Raw genomic sequence first — 24245 nt, forward strand, 5'->3', positions numbered from 1 at the left:
TTTTATATTACACACTGTGAACCCAAATTCGAGCTAGTTTGCATCTTTAATTTACTTTGGATTAAATTTAGGTCCGGCTTATTTTAGGGCGCCTGAACTGGGAAGGACTGACACATATGCCAGCGAAGAGTTTCTTGCTGCTGAAAATATTTATCAAGACAGCTGTCTGTAGGTACGTTTTGTTTAAAAATAAGTTTTAGATAAGTTTACTCTTTGTAAAGTGGCTGGCAGCGTTTATTCAGTGGTACATTTCGATATCAATGAATTGCCAAATACATTTGATGTTGTAACTTTACAGCAAACTTTCAGTCATAATGCTTTCAGTCAGTTTTTAGAAATATGTATATTTTTGTTCTCTTTCACACATTCCGACATTGTCATCAAAATTCTCTTTGTTTGAGTGTAGATGTTGGTCAAGTAGTGAATTACTTCCTTAAAACTAACGTTTCAATATTGTAAGTTAGCATTACTATAGTTTGTTTGCTTAGTTGCTGCGAGCGAAAATTGACTCTTTAAAGTGTCGACTGCGATCTTGCATGTGTAGTTTAATTGTTTTAATATAAATTGTACTGCTGTTTGATTAGTATTATGTCGCAATTTTGTTTCTTTATTGTCTTTCTCATAATAAAGTTACATAATGAGTATGAGGTCATTAATTCGTTAAAAAATTTGAACATGTAATTACAGGAAATGTATCTGTAAATTGTATAAATATCTTCTGCAGTACCTTTCTAAACCTCCAGTGACCCCTGGTTGGAGAAACAAGCACTGCTTTATGAAGTGCACAATGAGCGGAGTTCATCATACTATTAAACAGGAATGTCTGTTATTTAACATGGCTCATAGTCAATCAAATGTCTATAATTTTGGCATGTAGTCTTCTTCGACTAAATCCAACAAAAATCTTTTGGGAGTCTGGTGGACAGAATCGGCATATGTAATCTGTATTTCCTTTACTTCAGACTTCAGAAACAAACAGTATATTTTCAGATAATTCATATTTCTCCTTTTTTTAGCTAGTTGGCTTTTCAGCCCCATCATGATTCACAGCTTGTTCCTGATAAACAATGTTGGCGATCTATTCCTGGAGAAACACTGGAAGAGTGTCATAAGTCGCACCGTCTGCGATTATTTTTTCGAAGCAAGGGAAAAGGCGGTGGAACCCGAAAATGTGCCTCCAGTCATCCACACCCCTCATCACTATCTCATAAACATCTATCGGGAGAAGATCTTTTTTGTTTCTGTCACCCAAACAGAAGTGCCTCCTCTCTTTGTAATAGAATTTCTGCATCAAGTTGCAGAGACTTTTCAGGTACTAAGAAACCACAGACAGTGCAGTGTAAAGACATACATCCAGGCATGCTTTTATGTCTAAAAATATGATTTTATATTATTTTCATGCAGGATTATTTTGGAGAATGTTCTGAGACAACTATCAATGATAACGTGGTAATAGTCTATGAGCTCCTGGAGGAAATGTTAGATAATGGCTTCCCCCTCACTACAGAGTCCAACATCTTGAAGGAACTTATCCGACCTCCCACGACACTGCGGTCTATGGTCAACACCATCACAGGTAAGGCTTTCTTTAGCATGAGACATAATTTGTGTATGGCTTTGAAATGTGAAAAACTTAACATATTGCAATTTTCAGGCATTGGTAATATTGGGCAGACCCTCCCTACTGGTCAGCTCTCCAGTATCCCATGGAGAAGAGCCGGTGTAAAATATACTAATAATGAGGCTTACTTTGATGTGGTTGAAGAAATCGATGCCATCCTGGATAAATCTGGTAAGGGTGCATCGATATTGCAATTCAACTGACTGGAGCTGTAAGTAAAAGAGTTGATGGTGTATTTGTTTTGTTTTAGGAAGTACGGTTTTTGCAGAAATCCAGGGTGGGATTGATGCTTGTGTCAAACTGTCTGGAATGCCGGACCTAACGCTCTCATTTATGGTGATTGCATTTAATCATATACAGTACACCTGGCTATTTGTGTTCGCTTTTACATTATACGACTTATTAACTCATTTCTGGTCTAGGTTGCCCTTTTTGTATTGTAGGCCACTGTCAACCCCCCGTGAACCTTTGTATGACTGTCTATGTATATGGTCTAACCACAGAACCCCAGACTCTTGGATGATGTGAGCTTTCATCCGTGTGTGCGATACAAAAGATGGGAAAGTGAGAGAGTCCTATCCTTCATTCCCCCAGATGGAAACTTTCAGCTCATGTCATATCACGTCAGTGCCCAAAAGTAAGTAAAGCTCTATTCTGGATGTTGTGGTTAAAAAAATTGGAACTTAAAAAATAATTATTCAATTATGCCTATCAACACAATAGCCTACATTGTGTGATTTGAGTACTGAACATTAGGGGTGTAACTGTTCTCGGTAAAAAATGTAACCGCTAGGTTCTCCACTAACGATTCGGCACGTGGTCCAACACGCATGGACAAATTAAAATAACGTAGACAAGGATTGACGTATGCTGTAATATGACCAGTCATTTATGCTTTCATCACCCGGAGTGCAGGTGAGACCTGAACAGCACATGTTGCTGTTTAAACTAAACTCATTCAAGCCTTGCCAATTTAAACATTTAAGTGCAAGATGATGCAGGAGAAAACTAGCTTGCACACTATGAGAAGATCCGAAGCGCGCACAAGGAAAGTCTCAGACATGGCGCAAATATTGAGTTGTCTTTGAAGCGCTTAAACGGACAAATTCACAGAACAAAGTAGGTCAACATGCCCCTCTTGTTGAGTATCTTAACAAACATTGTAGGTTATGTCTTAAGTGAACGGACGAAACAGACGAAAAAAAACGCATGTCTACAGTATCATGTACTGGATCCGTTTCATTCCTCTTAAAGCGACAGCAGCATATTCCTGCTGTCTGTTAAAAGTCAAGGAAATCACTCACTGCTTGTGACTCAATAGCTTCTGTAACTTCAATTATGATTCATCATTATTTTATTTGTACATATGCAATGTTATGTTTTATTTGATTACTTAAATCCATTTCTACCTTAAAAAGTATATATACAGTATCTTATTTTATTTTCTGATTTAATCTGTTGTTTTATTGGTGCTGTTACTTGTAGCTTGGTTATTTGTGCTTATTTTTATTTGTCAGTGGTCCCTTTTCCCTGAACATAGCACAAACCGAACCGAAACCGTGACCCTAAAACCGTGACACAAACCGAACCGTGAGTAATTAGAACCGTTACACCCCTACTGAACATGCATTTTCTTGCCATTTCTCTCTTTTTGCAGCCTGGTAGCAATCCCTGTGTATGTGAAGCAGAACATCAGTTTCTTTGAGACTGGACCTTCAGGAAGACTGGATATCACTGTGGGTCCTAAACAGACCATGGGAAAGACTGTGGAGTGTGTTGTAGTAACCATACACATGCCCAAAGTGGTTCTTAGTGCCAACCTCAATGCAACTCAAGGAACCTACAACTATGACCCTGTCACAAAGGTAACATAATACTCCACAACCTCTTGGTTCTATTAATAGCTTGGGTTTACTGTAGTTTAGATTGTCAATGTAGTAATTGTGTTTATCATTTAAAACATGTTTTATTGTCCTGTAGGTTTTAATGTGGGACATTGGGAAGCTTAACCCTCAGAAGCTTCCCAATCTGAAAGGAAGTCTCAGTCTGCAGTCAGGAGCACCTAAACCAGAGGAGAACCCAAACCTGAACGTTGACCTGAAAATCCAACAATTAGCCATCTCAGGTAGTTTATGGCCCCTTTATGGGCCACCTTTGGTTATTTATTGCCAGCAGGGTCATGGTAAAGATCTGAACATACTAAGAAAATACTCTTAGAACAATATGCTGCCATAATTCAACTCTCTAACATTAGATTACTTTGCCTTTGTATTTTCAAATGTATTTTCCAAATGTACATATATACTAAAATGTTTTTTTTTTTTTACTTTTATGCTCCACAGGATTGAAAGTAAACCAGCTTGATATGTACGGAGAGAAGTATAAACCATTCAAGGGTGTGAAATATGTGACCAAGGCTGGAAAATTCCAGGTCAGAATGTGAGGCTGTTACAGAATAACGACAATATGCCAAAAATTCTTAAGAGGTGCCAAGTGTAAAATCCTACAAGATTGCACTTGCATCAAACCATTGAGGTTACATTTATCACTGTATTATATATCCTTATTTGTTTTTGGGGGGGAGAAAGAAGTGCAAGTTTTTACATTTGAGAGTATTTTTTGGGAGACTTTATCTTCACAATAATAACATTCCATTGATTTATTAAAACTGTAAAATGTTCAATTTAAAGTATGTAATTTACAGTACATCTCTGCCATTATGTCAGTATAAACAGGGAGTTTTTCACTTTATAGTACACAGCATTCACATATTATTAAAGACACATTAGTTTACACGATGCCTAAAACAGACACAATGGCTGTTTTAGGCAGCATCATATGAGAATTATGCAAGATTTGTATTTTACATTATGTGATGTAGATGAGATTATATCAATTACTGATCTACAATACTTGAGAATAACTGCAGACAGGCCTTATTCAGTTTTTATATTGTAATTTTGTTTGTGTTCAGTGGCCTTTGAATAAGAAATACATTTTACAAAGGCTTCACACACACAAATGGCCTTATACAGTATATGCTTATAGCAGGAGATAGTGTGTTGACAATCTACATAAGCATATCACTGCCATCAGGTCAGTAGCAGTTCTGTTCTGCTTCTTTAACACTTTGTTGTGTACAAGCTCTACAGAGCCATTATTAGCACACACGATAGAACCTGTTGCACTGACCTGCAGCAGTATGGTGGATGGTGCATGTCTTCCACCTTAAAGCTTTACAGAACATTTGCACACAAAGGGCAATTCCAAGATTTTATGAAATGTCATTTGAGAAACTGTAAGTCAAGGGAACTGTGTATTTGTATTAAAGATATGTGCTTGAACCCAAAGCCTTGTGACATATAAATTATGAAAATAAAATCTGGGCTCTGTGTGCTTTATGTATTTTAATGTTACATAAACAACTTTATTACAATGTCACTTAAAAACTAAAAATGGAATATGTTTAAAGTTACAATCAAAAAGTAAAATAAAAAATATTTATGTAATCTAACTTGACCTAATGACTAAACTCAACCCATATTGACACATTTAGAGACAATGAATTGAAGCACCTCAACAGAACTGTTTTATTATTCTGAGGCACATAAGATATCTCTTTATGTGACACTGAAAACGAAAGGTAACAGTTGTGTCATATATACATTAACAAAGCAGTATTTTTATTCTCTTTTTTTATATCAACATAACCCAAAACATGCTATTACACATAAAAAATGCAGCCATGTAAACTTTAACAAAGAGGCACTATATTGGGGCTGAAAAAGGTACTCTTTCAACTGTATATACTACAGAGAGTTTAAGTGAACACAAGGCAGTGACGCATCTTCTGATAAACTGTTAGCCGTACAGAGAGTGCAGCTCAACACGGTTCATCTTCAGCTAAAGTGAGCTACTCAGGTTCAACACATTCAGAGCTGTACAGTCTTTAGTTATCTCCACACATAAACAAGCCACCTGGGTCTTGTGTGGAAGTTTTCATTGTACCCTATGGAAGATACATTAAAACAGCTCCTTTATCAATGCACTACAATACTAATCACACTAACAACCAAGATCACAGCTACGATTTGTTTTAACTGTAAAAAGACTGGCGTTGATGTTCACTTCAGCCACGTAGCAGAGGAAACAGTTCAACTGTTGTGAAAATTGTGCTTTCCTTGTAAAAGAAGTATTATCTAAAAACAACTTGCATTCAGTCCCTCACAAGTTCGATACAAAGAAAATTTTCAAGTGTGAAGAAAGTATTAAGATAGAATGGTATTGTAGACAAGCTTACGCATGTCTACACACATTTACAATACAGAATTGTTTAGTTTATATAACAGCTCATGAGTTTTACGTTCATACTGTATAAACGTAAAAAATAAAATCTTTGGCATCAGTCGTAGCATGCAAAGTACATCCCTGTAATTGCATGAACCATCAAAAAAATCTACGAAAAAAAGCTGTTATGCCATTGAATAAATAGTTAAGCAAAGTCTAGTTGTTGAGTTGAGAATGGTTAATTATAGTGAATTTGATTTGACTAAAAAAATCTTTAGCATATACGTTTTATGTATTGTATAATTGTGACTAAAAACACGATCTGCGATAATGATCTGATGAATGTAGACATCACTGAGAAATATAAATATATACATTTTCAATAAGAAAATTGAATAGTCATAAACTAAATTAAAGTAAATTTCATGGTGAGCTCCAACACAGTTAGAGAAAGGCATTTCCTGCAAGTCATCATGCCGCATTTCTCCAATACAAAATAGAAAACTTCTTCATGCAAAAAATATATATATACCTGGAATTTGGAAACCCAACATACCAAAAATATATATTTTAAAAATTTGCTTCCTGTGTATTCCAACACCATATCCCAGTAGTGTGAGATAAAGTTAACTGTAGCAAAAGTCAAAAATAGCTTTCAGAAGGATAAAGTAATCAGTCTACTAAGTACCTTTACTAGTAAGTAAATAAAACTAAGTACTACCAGTTATCCCTAGACTACAGCTGAACACTGTTGTCCAACAGTTTAGGGATCAGATGGGGTTCTATCATTGTTCTTAAATGAGGAATACCGATCCTCAGTTTACTGGTACCAGGGGGTCTTTCTGACCCAGCGGAGAGTAAACCCAGCATCTGTGCGGATCTTGATGGAAGCCGCTTCTGCTTCTCTCACGGTTTCCTTCACAGACTGCATGAGGTTCTGAGCGTTGTGCACAAGCATCTCGGTGGCCTTAAAGACAAATGCACAATTCAATACATTCCAACAATTCCTATAAAGGTTCAATGTGAAGATTAAGGAGTATCTATTGACAGAAATGCAATATAATATACATAACTATGTGTTCAGAGGTGTATAAAGACCTTACATCATGAAGCGTTATGTTTTTATTACCTCAGAATGAGCTATTTCTATCTACATCCACTGCGGGTCCCCTTGCATTAAATTAACCATGTTGTTTCTACGGTAGTCCTAAATGGACAAACTGCTCTAGAAAGCACGTTTCGTGAATACGTTATCTCCTTCGGCAAAGAAGTGAAAACGTGACGACATCTTAGTCTAGTGTCAGCCACCGTAGTGCTTCGAGCGGGGGGGGGGGGGATAGCGGGGGAGTGAGCCGTTGGTTGCAATTCGCAACCTCACCGCTATAGATGCCACTAAATTTCATACACTTTCCCATTAAAGCATCTGTACATTCCTATCGAACATGAATGCGACCTCACCTGCTCAGACTCTTCCTCGCTGATGTTTGTTCGTCCCAGCATAGTGGCCTTAACAGTAGACAGGATCTTCAGCTGGGTGCTGATAGTTGGGATACGCTCACAAACCTAAAATGAATTTATTTCCATTGTCGTTATTGCGTTTCATGTCGTTTTTAGCAGCATTTGGAGTGACAAAAGACCAACAAAAGCCACTGACCTGCAAAAGGTTAGTGCGAATCCTTTTGTCCGTGCACTGCTTGGCCACTTCTTTAGCTAGCCGTGTGACCTCATCTGAAGCCTTGGCAATATCCTTGGCACACTGAATAAGGGCACGTTTATTCCCACTTCCTCCTCGCACCAGCCGAGACATCTCCGCCATGAGCAGGGCCATGCGCTTGGCTGCAGCGATGATGTCATTACCCTGAGAGGAAACCCATGCAGAAGGTTTTTTTTGTAGTAATCTATAAATCTCGTTGATATGCTCCTATATACGGTACATTTTAGTGATTGTATAGAAGAATTTGATAAATACAGTTTTAAGTTTGGATATGTAGATAAAGCAGAAAATGTCTTTTGCCAATCTGCGATTCAGTTCAGTAAATGTTTTTTTTAGAATAGTACATAATGGGAGTTAGACAAACAAATGGTGTTTAGCATCACTTCATGTTCATCCAATGCATATCCATCATGCCTTTGTGAAATTAGTCACGAAAAGACGTATTTTCCTTCAGCTTGTCACTGTACCCATCTAATAAATAACCCACCTTCGTAATTTTAGGTAAATTACAGATTTCTATATTTTCCATGAGTGAGGCAGTTATGTCTGTACACATGCATGCAGAGCTTCAGTGTGTTAACAAGTATTATCCTACGATGGCTATGACACGGTTAGAAAACCCTAGTGTGCAAGACAAACAAACAGGCATGTGACATGACTTCAACACGTGTAATTCCGAAGTCATTAGGAAACTGTCATCCATGGCTTCACAGGTGGCAAAAGCAGTGTTTTGGCAGCAGCGTTTGAATGAGTGGGTCCGCTTTCAAACCAGAGGCGTGACGCTATCAAAAATGCGCAGGAAGTGACTTGTGAAGCCAGTATCAGTTTGTCCAAAAATGCACAACAAACTTGCCATTCCAGTCGCTGTCATTGGCAACCCCAGCAGCAAAAAAAAACCCACACCGGACCCGAGCGTGAAGCAACAACAGCAGCAGCTATCTGGTTTCAGCATTCCCACAGTAATATCTGGATGCAGAAGGGATGCTGCGGCCCGCCGGGGCCAAGAAGTACCTTACTGGACCACTTGCGAGCCTCCTGGTGCAAAGACTGCGCAGCGGCCAGAATGGGCTGGTTAACTGGCTGATTGGAAGCCACTAAAAGCAGCTCGGGCTCAAAATCATCCTCGTTGTCTGTGAACTCATCGTCATCACCGTCTATATCTACATCCGCCTCAGCGGCCTCAAAACCTTCGTATGTCACCTCAGGCTGGGGAGGAGGAGGAGGGGGAGGAGCCAGCGGGGAGAAAGAAGGACAGAGTTAGTACGAGAGGCACTGGATGGAGATTCCCAGGAGAGGATTGTGGGATACCACTGGTTTAGGATGGGGTAGGAGAGGAAAAATTTGTTTTTGCTGGTAAAGGACTGGCACAAGGTTTAAAAGGAAATTGTATAGGTGTCGTGCTGACTATTTGTGAATGTTGTGAATGTTAATTTGGACAGAAAGCAAAGAAGCATTTGAGGTCTGAAAAAATACAGAGCATCTTTTGTTATTTTGACCCGTTTCTCCAGTTTAGATTTTCTGCAAATAAATGCAAATAGAAATAATATTTTTATTTTAAATTTGTGAGAAATATTGCTAGTACTTCGCATACCTACACAGTACACACATACCTATAAATAGTAAATTCAGAAAAACTGAAAATAATTTTGAAATGGTCTTTACATTTTTCCGCGGCTATTATCTTACCCCTTATTTTATTTATGGTATAATGAAAGTGAATGGTGATCTCATCTGTCAAGATAGACTTTTAAGTCAAGACATTAACAGAGATATTTCAGTTTTTCACACAAGACCATTGTATGCCTTCAGAACACATTGAATACACCACAGGTGATACTGACCCCATTTATGATGCATTTATGGTTCTTTTGGTAGAAGATACATACTGACATGCTCTAAATTTTCCATAAATCCGATCAAAGAATGATGTTAAAATTTTGACAGATATATTCTACTTCTGAGGTTTCAGTGGCTAAGGTGTTCAACTATTTCTTCATATCTAAACCAATAAGCATGGGGCTGTGTAGAGACAAATTCGACCAAACAAACACGAGAACAAATAATCTACGTTTTCACAGGGAACGAGACACAAACGTGAAAGGACAACTGATCTAGAGCTCAAGCAAAACATACAAACACAGACAAAAAGACAAAGATGGAACCAATAAGTCAAACACACCCGGTGGGCTCTCACTATGGCCATCTGACTGGATTATTTATATTATATTTAGTTCTGCATTTATAAGATTTCTTTCTATGAGATTTATTAGCTCAGCACTAGTTTAGATAACTAGGGTCTTTATTGTAATATTTTTGGGGTACAGCTGTGAAGAAAAACCATGTATTGCTCCATCAGTATAGTAACACATTAGTGAATCTACTTCAAACCGTTAGAGATGGGCATGCAAACACTTTTCATAGATGACAGTTTCCGTTCATTTGTTTTCCTGAAATTGAAATAATCTCAGAGATTTTCAAATTTCAGGTTAGTGACAATGACAAAAAACAACATGTCACAGTCATAAACAGCAGACTGGTACACAAAGCACATTTCTCTGCAGTATCTACAAAACTATCTTTACCACAGAATGCATAAAATGACAATATTGACACTGTCAGAACAAATTAAAATGTGATGACAAGACATCCACGCAATGATTCATCAGCTGCACGCGCCAGAGCCGGTGAAATTTACACAATCATCATTTTAGACTGAATCTCATGTAGCCCACAAAGAACATGTCTGGGTCATCTTTCTGGACAGGATATATTACAGTAATAATTCGGTCTGGTTAAAATGATTTACTTTTACTTTAAAAATCATGAATTAAAATAAGTACAATTATGCTGTCCTATCATTTACATTGCATGTTGCCTGAGAGCATCAAATCCATTTGCTTCACTTCGTAAGTTTAAGATGCATATGAAACATCATAAAATGAATGAAAGACTAATGTATAAAATATTTTTTCTTGGTCTTGACAGTCAGCATATGGAGGACATATTGAGGCTTTAGTTTTCTTATTTCCCTTGAATTTGTGGTGAATTATGACCCAGCATTGTGAGATTCCTCATGTACAATGATATTGTACATCTACAGAACTTGTGTATTTTAAGTGTAGTGGCTTCACTCACCTTGCTGGACCATTTGCGGGCCTCGTCGTGCAGTTGCCTGGCAGCCACCATCATGGGCTCGCTCACCATCTCACCAGCTTTCTGATCAGGGAACTCCTCATCCTTCTCCTCTGGGGGTGGAGGTCTCGGGGGAGGAACCTCTCCTTCAGGGAGGGGTGGTTTGGGAGGAGCCTGATCATCATGGACCTGTCATAGGAGGAATGAGATGGCACAAAAGCATTTTAGTAGAGCTATTCAGTATTTTCATTACTAATAACAGTAATAAAAGTTATTCACCAAAAAAAGGAACAACATGAGGATGAATAAATGATTTAAAATGTTCATTTCAGTTTATTGATGGAGAGCTGTTAGCACTTACATGCAGCTGATCGAGGTCTGGAGGTGGAGGGGGAAAGTCGGGCTCCTGAGGCTGAAAGGCCTCCCTCACTTTCCCAACAGCAGCCAAAATCCTGTAGCCAGAGTCCAAGAAGCTCTTTTGCAAACCTGCTCACCCAGATAGAAGATTTCTGTCAGCAATCATTAAAATGTTAATAATTCAATGTAACCAGGACGTATAAAATATTCAAGGAAAAAACCTGGATCTTGAATGTTTCCTGCCACCGCTTTAGCAGCCATAACCATGGGTGAGATTGTTCTACTAAGTTCATCTGAAGCCACTTTAACCAGATCCCTGAATTTAGGGTCCTCAGAGTTCTCCACCTCCCGTTTGGCCACCAGAAGGACTCTGTTGGCCCTCCGAGCGATGCTGGTAGCCCCGGCAACCAACATCTGCGGTTGAACGTTAGCCATGGCAACCCGGCATTTATCAATGTCTTTTTTAATGGCTTCCTCTGAAGCATCCAAAAGTGACTTGGTGTCAATGGCTTCATCCACAAGACCTGAAAAAGAGAGTTTTTTGCACTTTGTTTTACCTTTTTTAGAAGAACGTGTGTATGTAAAGGGGAAGTTTACTCAGAAAAATACATTTCTTTCATCGTTTACTCAGCCTCATGTCATTCTAAATATGTATGACTTCCATTGTATGGACACTACTTAAAAATTCTCAAAATATCTTCTTCATACAGGTTTTCAACCACATGAAGGTGAATAAATGATGACAGGTGCATTAGGTAATGTAAGATTATGCCTACCAGTCATTTTCTCAATGTTGTCAATCCATTGATTCTTCATGGTCTCAAAGTGCTCGTATGCTGCCTGGTTGCCAGGGTTCTTCAGCAAAATGCGTGCAGCAGAAGTCACCTACTCGTGTGAAAACAGAGATACAAATACATAAATAAGAATTCATTTAAATAATCCTTAATCACTTACATAAACTATGACACTAGAGTAAATAGCCATACTAGCATTAGTAACTGAAAAAATTAGCTGTTGCAGAAATGCTGCATCTTCACCACTAGGTGTCATCGCAATAAACAAATACTGAGTGCACCTTGACACAACTGTGCGTCTAAACTGCTCATTCTAGCAAATATCAACAGATTCAAATTAAAACCCGACTGTCACTGCTAGGAGTCGCATAATGGGCCAAGGTTGGATCTTCTAACAGGACAATGATCTAGAAACAAACTTCAAAATCGAAACAAAATGGGTCACTGAACAAAAGACCAAGCTTCTGGCATGGCCATTACAGTTCCCTGACCTGAATCCTATAGAAAATGAGTGGGGAGAACTGAAGAGGAGAAGCACTAACATAGAGCTGGAAATCTGAAGGGTCTGGAGTGATTCTGTATTAAGGAATTGTCTTTGATCTCTTGTTCTCCAAACTAGGCAGTATAGGCGAAGACTCAGAGCTGTTATCTTGACAAAAGCTTGTAAAAAGCATTGAATAAAAGCATATGATTCGTTATTAATTATGAAACATTTATTTCACAATGAGATCCCCCTATTTAAAATTCTTATTCTTATAACCCTAATGAAGGGTTGGATTTTTGTAAATTGTTTAAATAAAAGATCAAAAGGGATACTCCACCCAAAAATGTTCTGTTCAACACAAAGAAATATATTTAGAAGAACGTTTGCAACTGAGATTTCTGGGGTAGTCAAAAAACGGTAGTCAAAGGTGTCCCAGAACTGTTTGTTTTCCTAAATTCACCAAAACTCTTCTTTTGTGTTTAACAGAACAAAGAAAAATATATTTTTTTAAATCTATGGTAGTCAGTGGCTCCCCAGATATCTCTGTTGCTAACATTTTTCCAAATATCTTTGTGTTCAACCAAACAAAGAAATGTATATATGTTTGGAACAACTTGAGGGTGAGTAAGTCATGAGATCATTTTCATATTTGGGTGGCGTATGCCTTTAATGATGCAGATTTATTTTCACAGGCTTCTTTGGTCATATTTACCTAAGGTATGCACAACTGTATACACAGAATTACAGTATTTAAAATAGGGATGAACGATACCATTTTTAGAGACCGTATACGAGTACGGATATATTTTTGAGTTTCTTTCGATTTCAACATGGCGGCGGAGTGAAATCAGTGTATAGTAAGCAAGACCAACCCATCTAATTATCATACAAGACACAGAAAAGTAAAGAATAAATAATAAAAGAATAAATAAATAAAAGTGGAAATATATACATGTGTTTCAAAATAAGTATAAAAATAAATGAACGGATAAATAAATAAATGTAAAAATAAAAGGAAATGATAAATAAAAGAATCTAAAAATAAAAATAGAAAAAAGGACACAGAAAATAATAAATCAATTAAAAAGCTGAAAAAAGTTACGATCAAAAACAGTTAAAAATGAATTATTTTGTTTTATCGAGTCATTCATTCATTCCTTTATTTATTTTCATATTATTACATTTATTAGTTTATATATTTATTTATTTATACACGTATTTATTTATTTATTTTTAATATTTGCAGGCTGGGTCCTCCATAACATTCTAGTCTAAAAAATAACGAGGAAAAATGATTGAAAACAGACTTTGGCGATACGTCTCAGTGGTGTACATTGGACTTATAGTAAAATGAGGAAGATTCCTTCCAATGTCATCTTTATTCATGGACAATTTTTATTCTGGGACACAAGATTATTCTACAATCTTTCCTATTACTTTATTTAAAAACAAATGTGTTGCTCTCTGGGGTGTGGCTCTGTCATTTTTTTGTCAGTTTTCAACAATTCATACATTATTTTAATAGATTAAGCTTTTTATAGAGTTTGCTATACATTATAAACTTGAGCTGTTTTATTACAACACTTAAAGCAGATTTGAAAGCAGAATTAAAATGATTCAAGATTTATGATTTTATTTATCACCGTGACACGTGTCAAGTATTTAGTTTGAAAAAAACAATGCACATACTTCAAAAAGAGTGCAAAATGTGGTAAACATATGCTTAATACCTGTTATCATATTTAAGAGGTCCTTGGACAATTTTCTCAACTCTAAAGGGTCCCAGGCCCCAAAAAGTTTGAGAACCCCTGGTCTAAGCTATGCAAGCAATCTTGACACTTGATCCAGTGGCTAGTGGCCAAATATAAAGCTTGGCTGTGTCTCAAGCACACCATTACGTGCACTTCAAGTAAACTTGGCATAAGCACCGAACTGGATGTCCACAGACACACTGTGTGTGTATATATAAACTGTCCCCAGCATGAGTCTCAAACATACCTGAGGTGTTAAATCTCTGGCTGATTTCACGGCTGCCTGGATGCCTTCTACTGTGCTCTTATTAGCTGTTCCCACAGCAGCAGCCTTCTCCGCTGTAGCTCCCAGTCTGTTGGCGTGATTCTCAAAGTTGGAGGCTCTTTCTTGAAACACCTGCAGGAATAAAAAATAAAAACCTCAGCGGGTTTTCCATTCTACATGTGTATGTGTGCTTCTAATTAATCTGGGCACAAAACTGTCACTGGAAGCACAAATGAAAAAAAAAATGTGAAAGGAATGTGCTCTAGCTCATTTGGAAGATTCACTAGATGAAGTACAGTGCTGTCACATAACTTATTACAAGCTAAGTATAAATATTATATAATAATATAGAATTATACTTAAATATTTTTATTATTAAACTATAATTATATTTATAAATAATAATATATAAATGTTATAAAAATGTATTTATATTTATTTATTACAATTATAAAAATATAATTTTCTAAATATAATTTCTTTATAAAGACATGGTTTGTTTAAAATGTAGACTTAAATTTTTTTTAGCTTGTTTGCATTAGTACATTTGATACGCATGCTGGGCTCTGCTTTTGACATGATGTATGTTCAGCGGACCTCATCTCTGTTGGGGGCGTCAAGAGGTGCTGTCGCTGCCACAGCCAGAAGCTTGATCGGAGTGGTTGTATCACTGAATACATCAGACACCTCCTGGGTCATTGCCTCCTGCATCTTTGCCTTCAGATCCTTGCAGAGAACACATAACTCCATAAATACTATTAAAAAGTAAGGCATGTTACACCAAGAATGTCCAGCAGATGGAGTCATTTGCTTATATTTATTTGAGTGTATTTCACCACTCCACAAGTCAACAAATCTGTCCTCTTGCACTTTTCATCTGAGAAGATCACAACCGGGCATAACACACACCTGCTGTGAAGGATATTGGGATTTTTTTAATAGACAAGGGGGACACCATGTCTGGCCATCTTACTTTAATCGCTTCCAGAAGCTGAGTGGCCACAGCGCCGGCCTGAGGACCCTCTCCCTCTCCCCGCGCGGCCAGATCTGCCAACTGCATCATCAGCTGTTCCGCTCGGTCACATTTTGCAAGCAGCTCCTGTCTGTATGGCGCTGGTAGAGAGTTAGCCAGCCTACGGCCCTCCGCTATCAGCCCACGGATGGCAGCCTGGCCTGAAGACACAGAGTGAAGATGGTTGGGACATATGGACCAGTTTTGACATTCTGCATATTGTACATAAAACCAGAGCCACTGGTTTAAGCTACGTAAAGGAATAGTTCACCCAAAAATGGTCCCCATTGACTTGACCCTAGTAATTTTTGTTCCTACTATGGTGGACCATTTTTTGGGTGAACTATTCCTTTAAATAGATTTTACAGAAAAAATCATAACATTTTGATTGAATGATAAAGCCATTTTAGAGTAAAAACCTAGATATTTAAAATCAAAAAGCTAATATACTTGAACTAAAGCTATTCAAACATTCCAGTTAAAATAAAATAAAATATCAGACTAAATAATATTTTAAACAAAAAAATGAAATGTTGCCTTAGCAATAAATTTAATTAAGTAATTTTTTATTATTAACTGAACATGAAAACGAAGCTAATACTAAAATAAAAAGCTACAATTATTTAAAAACTAAAATAAAAAGCTTATAGTAATATCAAAAATAAACAAATAATAAAATTGAACTAAAATCAACATAAAAACACATTTTTATAACACATAAAAATAAAAGCTAATTAAAAATATTTTATAAAAACTATAGTTATAAAACTATAATAAAACTCAAAACAAAACTACGGTATAATATCAGTTTTATGACACGGTACTACTTTCCCAATGCTGTTTGACAACATACTTCAAAGTATAGACTTTCCCTTAACTAGTGAAGTATATGCTTGTAGTATATACTGTAGAAAAAGTTTTAAAAAACTGGGTATTAAAGGAGCCATTCTTTTGCTGTTTTTGAAGCTTTGATTATGTTTTTTGGGTGTTTAACAATGGATGTTCATGTTTCTAGTTTCAAAAAACGCTTTATATTTCAAGTTTATTGTTCACCCCTGTCCCTCTTCTAATAAAACGATTGGATTTCTTCCGGTCTATATAAAATCCCTCCTTCCGAAACGCTCTGATTGGTAAAGCTGACCAGGTCTGTCGTGATTGGTTCCCCGCTTAGAGCGTGTGTCTGAAGATGTCCCACCCATACCATATCAGCGAGCTTCCGCTTCTCAGGCTGTTGTGATTGCTCGGTCCCCCTCTTAGTGCACGTGTATTCATAAGCTTTGGCTTTTAGCAATAAACAGTAACAATGGCGTCAACTTCACTTCATCAGTTAAACACATCGAAGTGTAACGGAGGTCTGCTAGTGCAAGTGCAAACGTCAATCTTTGTTAGAGATCACGATTTCTTTCCTACTATGGCGAGGGAAATGGCACCGGACCGATTGGGTCAGACCGGTTATATTAATTAACACTAATAACAGAAGCGTTAGTTTTGCCTTTTTATATTGGACCTAAGATGGTTAATAAAACACGCAGATTTGACTAGGAAACATTTGCAAGCAGGACTTCAAAGGACGTTTGATAGAAGTGTTTTAGAGGTATGTGCACACACACAATATCAGTGTGTTACACAGAACAGCTTTCACAGCCGATGTTAAAGTCATGGAAGCTGTTATTTGACTGTTGGTTATCTTAGAATGTGTGTAGCTGAATTCTTATTACCAGCTGTAGGACTGTGATGAAAGTGAAAGTAATTAATTGCGCAGCTCAGTCAAATGTTTAAAATCGCTGATAACCGTACACTACTCCAGCGGCTCTTCCTCTTCTCTAAGGAAGGCCTCGCCCCTTTTTTGGTGTATTCCTTTGGGCAGAGGTTTTTCAAAAACTCGGAATAGTGACATCATTTACCCGGGAAGTATAGGGCTGTAGTCGGATTCCAGCCGTTTTCTGTAGTCCTTGAAAAGCGAATTCTGTTGAAGACAATATCTCGCTTGCCATTGAACATTGAGTTTTATCATTTTGCAGATATTGTTTATGCTCTAACAGCAACATTACACACTAACTAAAGTTTGAAAATTGGCATCACTGGGAATGGCCGCTTTAATACTTCTCGAATTCTAGACTCAATAAATTTCATGTCAAGTCACACATCAGTCATAAAGTAACAAGACCTGCTGTGAATAGGACACATGACGACTATTTATAGTGAAATATTGTAACTATGAACATAGATCTAATGGTGACGGAGATAATAATCTATCTGTCACAACACATAATGGTCCAGAGTAAAGTGCCCAGTGCCAAACAAATGAGTTAGTCATTCAATACCCCTGTGTCATCCTTTGGGGGAAAAATACTGGCCTCAAATCACCACAAGCTTTCACTGCAGCTTATTGGCCATTAGGCTTCACACGGAGATACCAAAAACATGGTGCACAACATGGTTTAATTCACTGAAAACAAGTTACCAACCTCTCATATTTATCCAAACAAACTCAATATGAATTTTGCCCTGTGATTTAGATTTAAGCAGTAATGCCATTCAGGGATCTGTGACGCTGACACACACCTACTCCACGATCATCCACGCCGGGGTTGTTGATCCAGCGCAGGGCCTGCTCCATTTTGCCCACTAGGGTAACGGCAGCCTTGGTGGGTCTCATGTTGGCCACGGCGCGGTTAGTCTTGGCCTGCAGGTTTTGCAAAGCTGTGCCGATCTGTTTGGCAAGCGCTCTAGCTTCGGGGGTGTCTCCTTTACCCCTGTACCACAGGCAGATAGCAGAAAATGAGATTATACCAAATGCCATTTACAGTGATGTCAGTTGCTTAAGTTTATTGTGTGTAAATGGAAGCCTTGCTGTTCAGTAGTCTTGCCACAAGATCAGCGGATTCTGTAGCGGTCTTTAAGAATCGGCTAAAAACACATCTCTTCCGTCAACATCTGACCCATTAGTACAGTCTTCTACTTCTTTTCTACTTTCCTACCCCCCCCCTCAAAAATATATATATATATAAATAAATAACAAGGATATTCTTAGCTTCGTATACTGTGGTAGGCTAACTGAGACCAGTTTTACTGCACCTATACATTGTTGTTGTTTTGTTGCACATATTGCTTCTATTGTTTTACCCTACTTTGTAAGTCGCTTTGGATAAAAGCGTCTGCTAAATGACTAAATGTAAATGTGATGTCATAAAATCATTTGAAGTGTGATACCCAATCAGCATCTAAAATGTTGTCGTAAAAAAATTTAAATGGTCATTTCTAATCAGGAGTTTCAATCTGTGTGGCTGTACCCCCTTATTAAATAACAATTACATTTGTAGTACTTGCCTGTTTTTTTATTTATTTCAAAGCAGAAAGAACATAACGTATGTTTTTTATATGAAAGGACGTTAACCACATGTACTGTTGGTCTGTAATTACATTCTGCGAAGTTCAACCAGTCTTGCTGTGAGTCCTGCGATCTCACTGATGGAGCGCAGAATGTCATCTCTCTCTTTAGGGTCTTCGCACAGGTCTGCAATGCGTTTGGCCTCTGCCAGAAGAGCCCGAATGTTCTCCTCCCCTTCCGGACCTCCATTAGGGTCAGCCAGCCAGCTCTGTAGAGAAACACCCATGAACAATAAAGTCAACTTAAATTGTTATTGAATTTTTTTTACAAATGTGTTTGACAATGTAAGCAAATAGAGCTGAGCAAAATAATCACTTCAAACTTCAGAAAATATTTATATCCCCCATTATTATCAGAATGAACATGTTCTTCCTGACACTTCTTAAAGGTCCAGTGTGTAGTTTATTTTGGAGGATCTGTTGACAGAAATGCAATATAATATACATAACTATGTCTTCAGAGGTGTATAAAAACCTTACATAATGAAGTGTTGTTTTCATTACCTTTGAATGAGCTATTTCTATCTACATACCTCTTACATGGAATTCGCCATGTTGTTTCTACAGTAGCCCTAAACGGACAAACTGCTCTACAGAGCGTGTTTCGTAAATACATTATCTCCTTCGGCAAAGAAGCAAAAATGTGATGACATCTTTGTCCTGTGTCAGCCTCCGTAGTGCTTCGAAAGGGAGGGGTGACTGGTGGAGTGAGACGTTGGTTGCAGTTCGCAATCTCACCACTAGATGCCGCTAAATGTGGTACACTGGATCTTTAAAATGTCTTGTCTTTTAGATGTATTTAAAAAGAATGGAAGGAATCTTTGATTGCATTGTTATTCAGCGCAAGGAATCTGACTGTTACATAATCAAAGGCTTTGCTGGCGAATTTATCTGAAGTTTTTGCCCCACCAAAGTACAAGATCTGAGACTTCATCTTCAAATAAGGAGACTTTTATGTAACATCAGTTGAGATATCTGTAATTTGGAGTACACATACTGTATGTCCTTTAGAATACATTTTAAATATGTAATGTCTGTCATTTACACCTAGAGACCAATAGGGATGTCGAAAGTACTTTTGCTTCGCTGTAGGTTTGAAATTGGTCAAGCTGATACTATAAAATGTTGGTCAACTCCACTATGGGCAGAGCACAAATAACAAAGCTTAAACATATAAAACCGCTAAAGTAACCTCAGAGCAGCTTCATGCTTCTGTTAAACGATCACACGATTGACCTGCGCTGTGTCAATTCTCTTGGCGATGGCCTGCTTGGCATTGGTCAGGGCCTCCAGCTTCCGGGCAGCATTCTCCACTTTCCCCACCAGAATATCCAGACCGTGAGCCACCTGTTGAGCTTTCTGCATACCCATGGGGGTGGCACCCTGACCTCTGGAGAAACACCATATAAACGATATCATTGTCATCATCAAAGAGAGACAAAATAACATGAACTACGTGCAAATGTCATTTTGAAATACTCCAGCGTGATCAGTAGACCAGGCAGCGGCTGATTAGAAAACCCTTCAGCCTTAAATCTGCTTTCCTTGAATCCCTCTAATAAAGTCAAAGCCCTGCATCTGATCTCTCACTTTCTCTGGCTTTTCACATCCCTGACACATACTGTACCACACGGCACCTTTTTTCTGTACTCAGCAGTCAGGGATAAATAATCTCTGGAGATTTAGCCTGTTTACAAACAACCTCAAAAACAGGTTCATTGCTGTTTATTGCAGTTAGAGCCCCTGAGACACATCGCACAGACGTAACGTTGCGCATGAAAGATGATGAATACCATTACGAACAGCTCGCAGCTGCATAAATGCATAATTCACTTCACGCGATCCAACATGTGGCGACATCAAAATGCTGAACTAGGTTGATTCAGCGATATAATAGGTTGGTGATACCGCCACTGATACAGACAACAGCTAATTTTGTTCCACAGGTCTGCTTGCGCTTCTGACGTATCTCTTCGGGAAATGAGGGGGGCGTACCTGGCCCGCACATCTGACACCTGATCGGTCATTTGGCCCAGGGTCTTGGCTGTTCCCAGGATCTCTCTCCTCTCTTTCCCAGCACAAAGTTCACCCACTTTTCCTGTTTCATCCAGTATCTGACGTAGCGCATGCTCTCCTGGGTCACCTGGAGAAATATCAAACAAGACCAGCTGCCACACATATACGTTTACCTCATTTTAATAAAAACTAATTTTATGAACATAATACAGGGCGATTTTGTAATTGATATTTGGGCAACTTCAAGCAAATATCAACCTTAAGTTTTTACCAAAGGTTTTCACAATACTGATAGGTCAGGTGTCAATATTTGGTGGTTTAAATACCCAGTTTTCATAGTCAGGTAAGTGAATTGTCACTTTGAGGTTGGCTGTCACATCCATAATGGTCCATATTTCTCATAAATGATAACATGAAAATAAACTATTTTGTGGTATATGAAGAGCCATCTCTTCTCCATTTGTTGGGTGTTATTGCTTCTGGTTTGCACATTTTATTCACAGAAATCCTACAAAGTATGTTGTCTCTCAAAAACATATGTCCTTTTTGTCATCCATAATGCATTACTTTTTCTCTCTTAAAATATATCTACATTTTGATATATTTTTCTGATGGGTTTAGTCAAAAATATAAGCAGATGGTTCAGTAATAAATACTTTCTCTGAGAATTTATATTTCAAGTTTTGACTGAAAGTGTCACATCCATAACACTGGAAGGGAAAGGACGTTTTGAGTATTATGAGTATGTTTTCATAACACAATAAACTCTTTTTCCAAAAGATTCCTTATGACATGACTGCTTAAAATAATATTAAGGAACTGATATACAGTATAATATACAGTAGGTATAAGGTACATATGCTATATGTACCTGTATGTGTAATTGTTGAGTATTACCTGGCAGACCATTAGGGTCCCTCAACCAGCCTTTAGCCTGACCCATCTTTGACTCAATCACTGCCAGTGCTCTCTTCATGGCTTCTGTGTCCTTCAGGAGAAACAGTGTGTTAGTAAATACATCATGTTCTTCATATTTTCCCAGTAGGATGTCACTGCATGGATCAGAGTGGTAACAGCAATTGTTGTAGCTGTACACATGAGGGACTAAATGCTTAAAGGGAGGGGTTTTCTGCAGCACAGAGCCACCTTTCTCCATCCTTACGAAGGACATAAAGAGTCTCTCTCTGTCTCTATCACACACACAAAATAAGAGCAAGGCCCACATAATCAGCAATTCACACTCCATTGCACCATGCACACATTTAGAGGAGAACCCGTCTCGTTCACCAACTCAACCGTGTCAACGGTACTGCAGTCTCTGCATTCAATGTACACATTTTCATAAAATATACCAGCATATCAAAAGCATCCAATACTGAAAGACAAATGAAGGGCACTGGTTTGAAATCGACATGTTCAGTGTGTGCTGTAGTGCTCAAGGTCCAAATCAATCTGTTTATTCGGTTTGATTATTGTTGAAGGGACAGTTCATCCAAAGATGAAAATTCTGTCATCATTTACTCACCCTAAAGTTGTTCCAAATCTGTATAAATGTCTCGCTTTTGCTGAACACAAAGGAAGATATTTGGAAGAATGTCAGTAACCAAACAGATCTCATCCCCCATTTACTGCCATAGTAGAGAAAATAAATACTATGGGAGTCAATGGGGGATGAGATCTGTTTGGTTACTGACATTCTTCCAAATATCTTCCTTTGTGTTCAGCAAAACCGAGACATTTATACAGATTTGGAACAACTTTAGGGTGAGTAAATGAAGACAGAATTTTCATTTTTGGGTGAACTATGCCTTTAAGTATTTATTATTAGTTCACAGTTTTTTTTACTTTTACTATTATTTTTCATACCTAAGGTTAAGTTTTTTGCGAAGCCTATAACACTTACACTTCCACTGTATTACACTTCCACTGATCTCATACCACTTGTGCTATGTTATATTTAAAAAACATCAGCAAGAGAAGACAATAATGGTCCGTATAATGGTCCGTTTTTGCTTGTGGCATTTCTATCAGGAGACAAACTGGCGGTCGCAGCCAATCAGAAGAGGCAGAAGGGCAGGAAATGAACCTCTCACACCTGCTCCTGCCGCCAGCCCAGCAGCTCTCACACTATCATCTCTCACATCTCAGCTCTCAGACAGGAGCAGATACAGGCCAGAACGTGTGAATCCAATCAATATTTCATGATGGAGTCAGAGGACCTGTTTGAACATTCTCTGTCTGAATATACACATTGTGCTTATGCTCTGATCTGATGACAGATATCACAAGCACCTGCTGTGAGGAATTACAATAGGTGCAGACTTCTGCGGAATAAAAATCAACTTCATCCATGGGCTCTAAATGTAAGATGGAAATTTCTATTTCTAGCAGTGTAGATTATGGATGATTCAAGCCAAAGCTGTGTGCTTAGGTTACCGACTGTCTTTATTCAGATTCCAAATGAACTCAAAGGTTTATATTGAACGAGGCGACAAGCAATAAAAAAAATGAATTTTTTTTATTCTGATTACAGTTTATGAGTGAAAAGAATAAATGAGCCTGGCAATGCACAGGCTTTTTATTTCATAATTCATTGCAAGCAAATGGATTATGTGTGTGTGTGTGTGTGTGTGTGTGTGTGTGTGTGTGTGTGTGTGTGTGTGTGTGTGTGTGTGTGTGTGTGTGTGNTGTGTGTGTGTGTGTGTGTGTGTGTGCGTGCGTGCATGCGTGCGTGCGTGTGTCTGTGTGTGCGTGGCATAATATCAATCCATCACTCGTGTCGCCAGTCACAAGGCACGAGGGAGCCGTCAGTCTGGGTTGAGTTTCAATTCAATTCTCTCTAGACAAAAGCGAGTTCGTCCAAAGCTAAGTGCATGGCTTCACAGAGAACATTTGACCCTGGTGCAACATTACTTACAAATGATTGGAAATCACCAAACAAATAGGGCACAAACAGACCAACCACAGTATCAGGCCTGTTCACACCAATATCAATCACATTAACAATAACATTTTAAAGATGCGTACTCTGCACCTAAACTGACTACAACCATAAAGACTGACTACAACCATAAAGTAGCAGATATAGCACTTAATATCAACTGACTTGTGATGTAAACTACACTTAAAAAATGCTGGATTGCTATTAACCCACGGTAGGGTCAAACAGAGACAAACCATAGACCATACTACTATGGTTTGGTCCTACTATGGTTTTGGTCCTACTATGGCAGTCAATGGGGGGCAAAAACTGTCTGGTTATAAGCATTCTTACAAATATCTTTCTCTGTGTTCATCAGAACAAAGACATTTATACAGATTTGGAACAACTCGAAGGTGAGTAAATGATGACAAGATTTTCATTTTTGGGTGAAATATCACTGTAAATGAACATAGTAAAATGTCTATATTTGACATACAGT

At 38.0% G+C, this 24245-nt stretch overlaps 2 protein-coding genes across 7 annotated transcripts in view; one reads left to right on the forward strand and one right to left on the reverse strand.

The window, feature by feature from the left end:
- Positions 1–87: 87 nt before the first annotated feature.
- On the forward strand, positions 88–5002 carry ap3m1 (adaptor related protein complex 3 subunit mu 1). Of its 3 annotated transcripts, none has more exons than XM_057342105.1 (9): positions 88–172; positions 1017–1312; positions 1405–1576; positions 1655–1792; positions 1872–1957; positions 2125–2258; positions 3279–3486; positions 3602–3746; positions 3964–5002. In XM_057342105.1, the coding sequence occupies exons 2-9, from the start codon at positions 1040–1042 to the stop codon at positions 4062–4064; spliced, it is 1257 nt and encodes a 418-aa protein (XP_057198088.1). In that variant the 5' UTR covers positions 88–172; positions 1017–1039; the 3' UTR covers positions 4065–5002. The 3 variants fall into 3 exon arrangements, with proteins under 3 accessions (XP_057198088.1, XP_057198086.1, XP_057198085.1); XM_057342103.1 differs by having other exon boundaries at positions 94–172; positions 1021–1312; XM_057342102.1 differs by having other exon boundaries at positions 101–168.
- An 82-nt stretch (positions 5003–5084) lies between these two features.
- The window catches only part of vcla (vinculin a), a 33376-nt gene continuing 14215 nt past the window's right edge, over positions 5085–24245 (reverse strand). The window contains exons 7-22 of one of the 4 annotated variants that reach the window (XM_057342099.1): positions 21721–21811; positions 20803–20950; positions 20044–20197; positions 18841–19016; positions 17983–18173; positions 15379–15578; positions 15003–15131; positions 14388–14537; positions 11888–11996; positions 11333–11635; positions 11116–11240; positions 10758–10943; positions 8634–8828; positions 7563–7766; positions 7367–7471; positions 5091–6875 (exon numbers count right to left, since the gene is read on the reverse strand). In XM_057342099.1, the coding sequence (XP_057198082.1) occupies positions 6729–6875; positions 7367–7471; positions 7563–7766; positions 8634–8828; positions 10758–10943; positions 11116–11240; positions 11333–11635; positions 11888–11996; positions 14388–14537; positions 15003–15131; positions 15379–15578; positions 17983–18173; positions 18841–19016; positions 20044–20197; positions 20803–20950; positions 21721–21811 (2613 nt within the window). In that variant the 3' untranslated portion in view covers positions 5091–6728. Of the gene's footprint in view, positions 6876–7366; positions 7472–7562; positions 7767–8633; positions 8829–10757; positions 10944–11115; positions 11241–11332; positions 11636–11887; positions 11997–14387; positions 14538–15002; positions 15132–15378; positions 15579–17982; positions 18174–18840; positions 19017–20043; positions 20198–20802; positions 20951–21720; positions 21815–24245 lie in introns of all 4 variants that reach the window. The other 3 variants (XM_057342098.1, XM_057342100.1, XM_057342101.1) reach the window with 3 other exon arrangements.

The sequence above is a fragment of the Triplophysa rosa genome, linkage group LG9 (genome assembly GCF_024868665.1).
Source record: "Triplophysa rosa linkage group LG9, Trosa_1v2, whole genome shotgun sequence".
In the NCBI taxonomy this organism is placed as follows: domain Eukaryota; kingdom Metazoa; phylum Chordata; class Actinopteri; order Cypriniformes; family Nemacheilidae; genus Triplophysa; species Triplophysa rosa.